This window comes from Centruroides sculpturatus, unplaced genomic scaffold (genome assembly GCF_000671375.1).
Source record: "Centruroides sculpturatus isolate CEXI.00-Female unplaced genomic scaffold, Cexi_2.0 scaffold209, whole genome shotgun sequence".
Classification (NCBI taxonomy): Eukaryota; Metazoa; Arthropoda; class Arachnida; order Scorpiones; family Buthidae; genus Centruroides; species Centruroides sculpturatus.
Genome location: NW_019384446.1, coordinates 155401 through 167814, shown reverse-complemented (window position 1 = coordinate 167814; position 12414 = coordinate 155401). Strand labels below are relative to the sequence as shown.

General features: G+C 29.8%; 1 protein-coding gene across 4 annotated transcripts in view; it reads right to left on the bottom strand.

The window, feature by feature from the left end:
• Positions 1 to 839: 839 nt before the first annotated feature.
• The window catches only part of LOC111620396 (zinc finger matrin-type protein 5-like), a 41895-nt gene continuing 30320 nt past the window's right edge, over positions 840 to 12414 (bottom strand). For 3 of the 4 annotated variants that reach the window (XM_023362313.1, XM_023362311.1, XM_023362310.1), the window contains exons 4-5: positions 10348 to 10422; positions 5416 to 5760 (exon numbers count right to left, since the gene is read on the bottom strand). In XM_023362313.1, coding sequence (XP_023218081.1) covers positions 5525 to 5760; positions 10348 to 10422 — 311 coding nt within the window. In that variant the 3' untranslated portion in view covers positions 5416 to 5524. Of the gene's footprint in view, positions 1309 to 5415; positions 5761 to 10347; positions 10423 to 12414 lie in introns of those variants that run through there. The other variant, XM_023362312.1, reaches the window with a different exon arrangement.

The window sequence follows — 12414 nt, the reverse complement described above, 5'->3', positions numbered from 1 at the left end:
TTTCTCCCTCTTGTGGAGTGCATGATTTCTTTTCTTTAAATTTTGAATTTACCGCCTCCTCACTTTAAGAAAATTTGATTTTACAACGCAAATGTCTGTTTATAAATTTTATTTAAATCATGAAATTTTCTTAATTAGTATGATGTAGCTAATTACATAATTGATTTTACATGAAGTTTTTTGTATTTTGTAAGTGAATAAAGTGTTTTTAATAAAAAAAGTTTGTATAATTGTGTACAAAATGGGCTTAAATAAACTTGGTTGACTATTACATAATGGAAAGAGGAAATACAGAGATGTTAATACGTCAGAATCAAAGCTGGCATTACCTGTATGTACCTGGTTGTTTGGTGGCACGAGAAAATGGCATTTGACTCATTTGATTGTCTAATCCAACTTTGCATTTATTTGTGCAGAAACATTCACATGCAAAATAATCTTATACTCACAATGCAATGTATAGAATCTTTCATGTCCTTGATATTACTTTATTCCTGTTGCTATTTGTTTGTTATATATGTTAGTCAAAACCCGTTTTTAGTTAGAACGCGTTTTAACTAGTTGAAACTAGTTTTTACTGAATGTGTTTGTTAAAACCTGTTTTGTCTAGTTGAAACTAGTTTATACTGAATGTCTTTGTTAAAATCCGTTTTGTCTAGTTAAAACTAGTTTTAACTCAAATTCAGTTTTGACTACAGTAAATTCTAGTTTTAACTAGACAAAACCCGTTTTGTCTAGTTAATTTACTGCTGTACATGTTTTGATTATAGATAAAACTAGTTTTAACTTTTAACATTAGTTAAAACTACTTTTAGCTACATAAATATGTTTGGGGCAAATAAATAAAGTTATGTATAGTGATTTGGCGGAAGATGCCTAACATTTTGCTTATGAAGGAAATTTCAGCTCTAATTTGAGTTTAGGAGCCCTCTAATGAAAATATCATATTCTGGAGTATGTCTTTCAAATAAAAGTTTGGAGTTTATTTTAAAAAATTCTATACTGTGTTTGCAATGACGACTTTTTCACTGTCTGACATTTTAGGCATCTCACCCCAAGTATCCGGGTGAGATGCCAAATGCCATTAGGGTAAGATAACAAATATAATTGCTTAAAATTAATTTTTGAATTTCTTAACCAAATTTAATTTATTGCATATGTAGTACAAAGTACTTCATAGTAAGTATGACAGCACAGTATAAGTATTGTTAAGTTTCCACCCGTTCTAACATGTTCTATAGCTAGCTGAAAGCTTTTTTCAGTCCAAAAACTTTTTTGAGAAGTCCTTATATAATTTCTATTCATATCCTGCAATAAAACGAGAAAACAAAAGTTTATTAAAAATAGGAATATCATATTGGAAATCAATTAACAAAAAATAGGCACGTTACCCCAAGAAAAATGTGGCATATTTTCCATTTGTTGGGGTAAGATGCCTAGTAGAGTCACATGCTCCAGCATGTCCGATCGGGATCGGCGGTAGCTGACAATAGAAACTTTAGAACCTCAACTACATCACATATAATTGTTTTTTGCAATTTTTAATAAATTCCATTTTAACTTTTAGTTTAAAATTATTCTAGAAACATTTCACAACAAGAACTTCGTTCTTATCTAACTCGGATGAAGAAAATTAAGTAACGGTAGCCAACTACAGCTTTCTGCACTCAATATTGGCCCGACAATTCATCATACAAATACACGACATGTGTGACGTCACCGTTTGAAAATATCAAAAATTAGGTATCTTAACCCGAATCACTCTATATGTTGCAGTTAAAACCTGTTTTTAGTTAGGATGCGTTTTAACTAGATAAAACTAGTTTATACTGGATGTCTTTGTTAAAACCCGTTTTGTCTAGCTAAAACTAGAATTTACTGCTAGTCAAAAATGAATTTGAGTTAGAACTAGTTTTAACTAGACAAAACGGGTTTTAACAAAGACATTCATAGAAACTAGTTTCAACTAGTTAAAACGCGTTCTAACTAAAAACGGGTTTTGACTGAAACATATATATAACAAACAAATAGCAATACTTATAAAAAATCAAAGACAGCTTTCATTTTTTCAACTTTCTTTGATTTTTTATAATTATTTTAATATGAATTTCAGGCAAATATTTAAGATTTTCATTTATCAAATTTACAGTTGGAAATGTCTGAGATATCAGCTTAGATCGTGGGAGAGGTCAAAATCAATGTTTAATTCAATCCCCCAAGTAGAGATGGTCAATCTTAGGACTTGCATCCTTCTGTTGTTTAAAAGTTTGTGTCACATTTCCATACAAAAAAATTATTTCTAGCTTCTATTTTTTTTTTTCCTTTAAAAAGTTTTTTAACACAAATTTCAGTGAGGGTTTGGACCTGACAAGATCCTCATACTACATAAATGTGTTGAACATTCTCTGTGAATCCTGATATTAGGAAATAACCTTATTTTGGGAGATTATGTAAAATATAATGAAATTATCACAAACAATAAAATCAAACATTTCACCCATTGTTTCAATTATATGCATAATTTGTATAATTCTTCAAATTACCATTACTGTGTGTATTCGGTTAAAAAATAATTTCTGTGGTCCTATTAATTTCATGCAGTTATGTTATATTTTCTTAATATTTGCTTTTTTTCAGTTTTTTTTTTTTTATTGTAATACAGTGGTGCCTCATATAACGTACTTAATCCATTCCAGGTGCACATCCGTTAAGTGAAAAGTCTGTTATACGAAACGCATTTTCTCATAGAAATACATGTTAAAACATATAATTCGTTTCGCAGCATAAAATAACCGTACTGTATCATGAAAAAAATGAAAATGGAGCAGTCACCAATTATGCCGGGTAGTCAGATGTTGTGAGGATGTGGTGGAGGAACACTTACTTCACACATTCATACAGATACAGACTTTTTATACATTGCAGCAGGTCTCTTTTTATTATTTTTTAATTGGAGTCAGATTCAGGAGAGGCTGCCGGAGTTTGCAGGGTCAACTCCTCTTGTTCCATTCTTTGTTTTTTGGCAGCTTGCTTCTTTAAAAGCATGTCCAAGGTGGTCTGTTTCTCTCTCTTCTTCAACACCTGTCGAAAATGACGGGCAATGTTGTCATTGTAGAGATCATTGATCCTATTGGCCTCAGCTATGTTTGGACAGTGAGTGTTGGTAAAATCCTTAACCTCTCCCCATTTGACAAGGAAGTTTTTGTCAACTTTCATTCCTGATGATTTCTTCTTTGTTTCAATTGAAATCGCCTTTCTGTTTTTTTAGAAGCTGTGATTTGCACAACACTTGAATAAATGTAAATACTCTGCACTGAGGTGATGTACTGTACATAATAAACAAGGGAGCAATCCGAATCCCAATGGAAGCTCTGTACTTCAGATATTCTAATAATACTAATATGTTATAAAAATAGCAGATTGTCATTGGCAATGGCAAAAGTGTGGAAACATCATTCGCACTTGTTCGCAGAAAGACCGTTGTTTGCAGCCTGTCCGTTGCTTGAGTCATGTAATGGCCAAACAGAAAGTCCGTTATTCACAGCGTATGTTATACAAGGCACCACTGTATATTAAAAACCACTGTTCAATGACCTAACGTGTTTTTCTGACACAATGTACAGTACACTAAGGGCATACCCTTATAGACTGCAAAATATAATACTAATTTTGCTCTAAGAACCTAAAAAGAATATTTAAAAAGACTTTTTTAGTATTGAAGGAATTGTTTTTATTTAGGCTTCTTATTTTTTTGTAACAGTTAATGTAAATATAAATGATACAAATCAATGTAGTGCCAAAATAAGCTGGCATTTACAGAGTCTGGCAGGAAAGTATGACATTTTTCAGAATAATCATAGTTATTTGTTTAAGAAAAAAACTTTATTAAATGGCATGCATTTCTATTTATATTGGAAAAATAATGTAAGAGTGCCAATTAATTTCAAGAAACATTGTTGTTCGACTGGTATCAATCCTTATTAATTTAATGCATTTCTGTAGCTTTGTGAAGTTCACCATTGCCCACTGAACCATGTTTTGCAGAAATTGCTTGGATTTCCTGTGTAATTGATCTTTTAGAGCTTACCACTGAACAATGAGGGCTATTATCCACAGTTTGTCTCATCAGTTCACTCTTTTTACAAGTCCAAACAATTAGTTCATTTCTACAAGCTTTCCTTGGCAATACTGAACCTATTGTTCTCAGGTTTTCGATTCACTTCAGAATAGTGTTCTGGCTCAGAATTCTGCTGTGATGTCTAACATTAAAATAGGTTCAAAACTTCGGCTGGGTGAGGGTCACCAAATTACCACTTCTAAAAAATGTGCATCATGCTTTTTGTTGAACAGTGCTCCTCAGCTCCATTGTTACTGATAAATGGCATAACCTGACAAGTGGTACATAATAGTTAACATGGTAATCGGCATCCTCAAGATGATTTACCCATACTACAAACGTCATGCTTCCCTGTCAGCCTTTGTATGAGAGAGTGGTCTTATTAGTGATGCAGAACATGTTTCAAACTTACAAAAACAAGTGATTTTAAAATGTAGTACTGTGTACTACATTTTAAAAACACTTACAAAAATGTAGTACACAGTACAGATTGATCCAATATTCTATATTAGATTGTAAAGTTATTAATTAATATATCAGAAAATACAATAGCTGTATCCTTAAGATGGCTTTTCTATTCGAAACAGGTTTTCAGTTGGTCATACACAGCCAACAATTCAATAAATAAGCAAATAATTTTTGCTTAAACAATAAAATACTTAAAATAATCTTTCCTGATCATCTAATTTATGTAATTAAACATAAAAAATACTTAAAACTGAAAAAAACGAAAGAAATGCGTTAATTTTGAAGAAAAAGCTTCAAATTTTATTTTCCTTTGTCTCGCCTTTCTGTGAAATTTGACACCGATGAGTCATTGTTTACACAGCCTGATGAACTTGAGAACAGCTGGAGTCGGATTTCCCGGGACATTCTCATAGAAGTCTCGGGAGGCGATGAGTTTATAGTAGGGTGAATACTAGTTGGCCGTGTATTTTTAAATATTTTTAAAAAATTAAAATTTTTATTGCGATTTCCGACCCCCCGACTTAATTAAACTTATATATAATAAAATCTATTAATTAAAAAAATTAAAAACTATCGGAGGTCGTTTTTGATATCAGAAAGTAGCTTTAAATAACTTTACCGAAGTAAAATCCGTGCACAACTTTAGAACGATTAATTAAATTTGATAAAAAAAATCCCATTAAATTAAAAAACAATTAAGCGTTAATCGCGCGTCATTAAAGGTTGATTAAAATCGCAATAAAATTTTTTTGCGCGGGTAAAAATTTTTGAAAAAATTTGGAGACTTAAAAAACATTCCAAAAATTCAAAAAAAAATAATTAAATTAAAATACTAGTAGTAAGAGAAATGTTGAAATTTCACATAAAGAAAATATTTATGGTAGTTTTTTGTTTTCAACATAAAAACTATGTTCTTAAAATGAAACTATACTTTTGATATCAGCTTTCCCATTCAGCAATATTATCACTGAGAAATTCCTCGGGTCTGGCCGGAATAAGTGAAGGTGTCATATTTTCTATGCTAAGCAACTTAGGAGGGAATTCGAAACTACTGGACATCTCTTTCACGTTATCCACCCGTTTCTTTTCTGTATGTTTCCGTAGCCAGGAGTCAAGATCGAAGTCTGGAATTGGTACTTTTTTGCCTTCTTTCCTTATTCTTTCTTCCATTTCGGCTATATCAAATATAAACATTAAGATATTATACTGTTTACCACTCCCTTCCATTTTTAGACATTGTTTTTATGAAAAAATAACCAGCATTGTGTTAAGTCAAACAGTAAAACTTGAAAACTCAAAATTCTTATAAATGGGCCTAATACAATATATAATGGTGTCCAAAATTAATATCCAAAATACATTCATCCAATTAAATTCCAAAAAGACAAAATCCAAATTATATATACAGTACTTGATCTAACAGTATGCAATAAAATAAAGAACTTGCTGGATAATGAATCAAAAATAAAAACACCTTATTATTTCCAGCAATAAAACTATTATTTAATAAGATGATAACATTTTTGACTATTTTTAATAGCCTTCATCAGTTAAACAAATTCAAACAAAAAGGAATGCTAAAAATAGAATACAAGCAATACAAAAACTTTTAGAAATTCAAATTAATTCCAACGTAAAATGCAGTCGCGTAGTATAAAACAAATTGCGCATACGAATCATATAGGAATAACTATAAAACAAAAACGAATTATTGCCACAATAATAAAATATATGCCTATTATGAGATAACCATTATGTGCTATGATAAAATGATTTCCACGCAGTGGATAAACCATCCATATCTCTATGGTTAATACAGCCCTTGTTAATGTGGGCTTTGTAGATTTCCAGCTTTTCAAGATATTTCAGCACTTGTTTGTTGTTCGTGGCCCTAACGATAGATGCTTTGTCCCAATAAATGCTGACATCCTGCTGTTTAGCAAAAGCCGCGAGTACAGTACCATCCGTGTTCTTAGTGATGGAGTATTTATGCTCTTTAAGCCTCTGCTGCCTTACTGGAAATAAGAAGGTGTTTTTATTTCTAACAGTATGTATTAAAATATGAGTAATCACGATATTAAGGAAAATTAAGATACACAAATCTTCATTTTAATCACACATGATCATAACGAGATATCACATGATATCAGGGCAAACAGATGCTTAATAATCTCTAATGGCCAAACAATGACAAATCATAAATCATAACATTGAAAGCAAAAACGAATTTGGTGTTGTGAAAATTATCATTTTCACAACACCAAATTCGTTTTTCAATGATAGAGAACGTTGGTAACAAATTAGTTCTGAGAAGAGTTTAGGAGTAGGTGTTGGAAATTGAGAGCAGTATACCCTTACAAAAACTCAATTCCTGTTCCAAGTTTTTGAAGAGAATGAGATGTATTTAGAGCTTACATCTCAGTTAATTAAACATAAAACAATATCTTTAGAGCTTACATCTCAGTTAAACAGAAAACAATGTAAATTATTAATTAATATGCATCTATGTCCTTAATTTAATCAAAATTATTCTTTCAATCACTATATCAGTGTATTTCTATTAATAGGACTTATCATATTGGTGTATAAGATTACAGCCTCACAGTTACATCGATTAAAATTGTTTTATTTTACAATTGCCTGCTTGTTTTTGTTTGTAAAAACAAAAACAAGCAGGTAATATTAATAGAAATACACTGATATAGTGATTGAAAGAATAATGTAAATTATTGTTTTCAGCTTTCAAAATTCGTTTGTGGTCATCTTATGATCATCCATAAAAATGTTTAATTTTTTTAAAATGTTTAATTTAATTACTGAAATATGTACACCACTTTTTTTATATTTGTTCTGTACTATAATGTAAGTAAATTTTTGTTTTTAAAAAAATATTTTTTTCTCTTTTATAATGTAACAAAGTGGAAAAATTTTTCTCTGTGAAAGCATTTACTCCAACTGAAGAGAGACTTAAGTCTGATATGTACATTTTGAAAAAAATATATATATAGAAAAAAGAATATCAGTGTGTCAACCTATAGTCTGTGCTGTGATTGTCCTTTAAATATAACTACATTGTTAATATACATATGAAGAAATAAACTATAGGACAAAAAGCTTTATTGTATAAATTTCTTGATGTAAATAAAATAATAATAGACCCTATGAATTATGGAAAGAAGAATCCAGATGGAAGACCATCAAAATTAATACATCGAGATAAGGCAAGAATTATCAAATATATCTCAAAACTGGATGCTCTGCAAGTAAAATTCTAGCTGATCTCTAACTTCTTGTTAGTGTATAAACAGTAAAGAGAGTAATGCATGAGTCACATAGGCTCAGCTGGAACAGTAAGCATAACATAAGTTGACAATCATATTGCATCAAAGAAAACAGTTTGGAATTCCAATATCTTCAGTAATGAAAAGAAATTTAATTTTATGGCTAATGGATTTAAATATTATTGGCATGATTTAAAGAAAAAGCCTAAGACTAAAGCTAGTGGATGGGGAGGTAAAGTTATTGTTTGGGCAGAATTTGTATATGATCGTAAAACAGAAATAGCCTTTCTGAAGAAAAACTGAACTGCCAATGACTACATTTACCTATTATCAGAGTTTTATTGCCCAAAAACCCTTTACTTGCAGGAGAAAGGTAAATCTTTCAACAAGATGATGTCTCCATCCATACTTGTAAATGGATTTTTCAAGGAATGGAAAAATCAACATTTTGAAATAGCCAGTGAAGTCCACACTTAAATCCCATCGAGAACTTCTGGGACATCCTTGCAAAATTAGTAGATCTTTGTCCAGTACAGAATAACGTTATTTTAGTCCATGTCTTTTTAATGACAAATAGGTACCAGTTATTGCCATGATAGTTCAAGAAAGGCTGTATGCCTTACTTGTACTATCATGGCAAATTTTGAATTGTACTCAGGGCAATCTGGAAGTGCATGCAATGTTTAAAGTTTTGTCCTTTGCATTGATTTTTCAGAGGAGTAAATTAACATTTCCTTACATCTACTATATCTCTTATTATGTGACATACACAAGTATGATAAGAAATAGGCAATTAAAGAAAATGTTTATTATAGAACGAGAATATATATCATAACATGTAAGTTTCCCAGTACCATGCAGTATGGATTCACCCAGTATCAGTATCACCCATGCAGTATTCTAAATACATTTTATTGAAAAATCAACATCAATGACTTTTGTTTTTTCTAGGCCTATGATGTCAATTGCAAGTGATTTCCAAAAAATACTTTAACAAATCTCCCTCAATTTTAGATGAAACAAGCATAAGGTCATTAATGAGAAGAAGATGAAAAGAACAATTTTTAACTTCAATTCCATATAAGAAAAGGTTAGAAGAAAGTCCACAAAATTAGAACACAATAAAAGAAAGCAAAAAGTCAGACTTCAAAGAAAAGGGAAAGTCAAACACAAAAATACCAAATTTTCAGTCTGAAAAGTAAAGGTTTAATGCACTTTATGCAAGAGTCAAATTTTAGGTTCATGTTGAATGCTGAGAGTCAGATAATATACTTTTACACATGCATGTAATTTTCTTTGTCATCAAAATATCAAGTTCTCAGACATACTGTAGTTTTATTATTATTTAACAAAAATAAATAAATTTCATTTATTGCCTTAAAAACATTCAGTGTCATTTTATTTAAATTTCTTGCTATTCATTCAAGTAATTAGCACACAAGTGAGCGTGCAACTATGCAGATGCAAATCTAGTAGTGAGTGAGAAGTTGCAAGTGATATAGTTCTTGCAAAGGAAAACCATGCACAAGTGAGAAGTGAGAAATCTCTCTGGAGAGAGTGACTTTCTGGCTCTCGCAAATATCTGATAGGATTTGATATTTATTGCATCTCACCTTGTCTCACTAAATACTGTGCATGTGCCTTTCCATGAGCAGATGGCAATTTCTCTTATCTTTCATCTACTATATATATAAAAAGGTTTTTGTTTTTCTTTTTTAACTAACAATTTTGTTTTTTATAGGATAAATTCTGTTTTATTAAATTATAATAAAGTTTTTTCTTAGTACAATGTTGCCATTGAAAACATTTCACACAGGACAATGGCAACATCATGCTAAGAAAATACATATAATAGAGAACAACAAGCAACTAAGATATAATAAAGTTCTTTATCCTTTTGCTGTTTCCCGAGAGAACAAGCACCATATTTTCATTTTCTTTTTGTGTGTTAATTATGAAGTAATTGTAATAACAAACATTTTTCTTTGCTAATAGTAATTGTTGTAGTCAAACCATTTTAATTTTTACTTCCATACAGTGCAATAATTCACATGTCTTTGTGACAAGTTCAACATGAACATGTGACTTCACCATTTTCTCCAATTTGCTCATATTGGTATAGTTGTACTGTACTTAACAAGAGTGAGAAACGTCATCACCTCTTATCACATTTCTCGTTTGCTCACACATCACTTGGCGAATTCGCTCACTCACACCTGCATATCCACACCCTAACTTCTAATATATGTCCAGTATTGCAAAATGTTTGTGCTGTCTGAATATCATGGTATTTTCGTTTAAATTTTAAAAATATGTCTGTTAAATTTTTGTATTTTTGTTCAGTCTACTATTAAAATACATATTTTTTCCTGCTCCTGTCAGGCTGTAGTTATTTACATTCTCAAGTTTTACATGGAAGTTAAAACAAACTTTATGAACTATGTAAACAAAAATGTTATTTATTAATTAAGTTATGCTTACCAGCCCTCTTCAAATTTTCAATATCTGTTGGTGACATATGTGAATATTTGCATCCTGGTCCAAATTCACAATTTCCTATTAAAAAATTATATATTTATTAAAAGCAAAATCTATTAATTTCTAATGATTACATTAATTTAACCTGTTAGTAGTAGAAAGTTCTCAAAAAATAAAATGAATAATTTACTAAAAATTTAATAAAATAATCATTTTGGCTTGTCAGTCTTCAGTTTTAACATTCTTGCAGTTAAAAATTTAGTTTATTTTCCTTTTACATCTATATAAATTTTTAGATATGTAATTTTTGAAGAGAGTTTCATTTGCATTAAACTATTTAATGTACATTATATATATTATTGAATCAATAACAAATAATTATTTGATTTGATTTAATGCAAATGAAACTTTCTTTAATAAATTTATGCTGAAGGAAAATAGGGTGATGTCTTTTCACCATATTTTCCTTCAGCATAAATTTATTAAAGAAAATAACACATTCTTTATCATATCATAATCAAGCAATAGATATTTTTGTAGAAATAATGTTTTTGAATTATTTTGTCGCTATTCTTCAGGTTCAAATATTTAACCATTCAGCAGTGAGGGATGTATATTATACATCCAGGGCAATCATATGGCAGTGGTGAGGGACGTATATATACGTCAAATTCTTTTGGGGTATCACCGAAAACTAGCCAAAAACTACTGCAAAAAAAAATTCACATAAAAATGAATTATGTAACAATAAAAAAGGACTTTTCTTTACTAGACATAACTGTTTACAAAATCGTTTTCTGAAACAGTAATGAGAAAAAACACATGGAAAAATTCTCTAAAAATTTTGCACATTTATTCTCCACTACTAAGGGGTAGCTTTATACCTGACTATTCCACTGTTGAAAGGTTACGAACATAAATTATGCATACATTCAAATTATTTATACAACACAGTATATATATAATAATTTGATAATACAAACTGAAATACAAAGTATTTTTATTGTAATAATACATTTTGTCCATAAATTCACCTCTCTAATATATCAACAAATAAATTAATATAACTTATATATTAGTGCTGAATGCTGTACAGATTTTTATACCAGGTGTCCTTAAAATAATTTGGGTAATGCATATCTTCATATATATATACCAAAATAAAGCAGTTTTTCAAACTTATCAAAATTTATATTATTGTATGTTTTTCTCTTATGATTTAAAAAAATGAAGAATATTAAAAACAACCATTATTGTGTATACAAATTAATGAAATTAACTTATGAGTGGGCATGATTTTGGTGGGAGTTAGATTCAAGAGCTCTCATAAAGAATTTGTGCAACTTATAAATGTATTGAAATTATAAGAGATTTGTTTCTTGAATGGATAAATAATTATCAACTTAAAAAATTATTTAATTTATTTCAAATATAAACAACTTATAATTTATACATAAATAAGGTAAAGTTACATAAAATTTCTAACAAAAGCATATATGCACTGTATGAAAAATTCATTTTAAAAAATCAACTGAAAGTTGCATTATATAAATGTAAATACCATATTTATTTGAATAATCTATGCACTTTTTTCTAAAAAATGGTGACAAAAAATCAAAATGTATAGTTTATTTGAAACAAATTTGCAAAGTCCAGACAGTCACCAGATGGCTACCAAATGCTATGGTGATATTTCTCTCTTCAAAAACCACATACAAGACACAAGATATACTAGAAGCATTAAATTCTTGAAATAGCACATAAAGATATTAAAGAAAATTCCACATGAGATGAGTTAACTTATAGGAAGTTTAGAAACATTAGAAAAGTTTCCTATGACCTTGACAAAATTCAACTCATTTCACTTTCAAAATAGTGAACAACATAGCAACTATGCTGCCATAGCATCTGTGTTGCAATTGCTGAAGCAGTAAAGTTTGTATAGTTAACGACCAATGCTGTCTGTCACTACTAAGGATGAAAATGGCTCTATTGATGGAAAGAGTATACAACAACTTTTAAAAGCTTCTGTTAATGCAGTACAGTTAAAAATCTGTGCATAAAATGAAA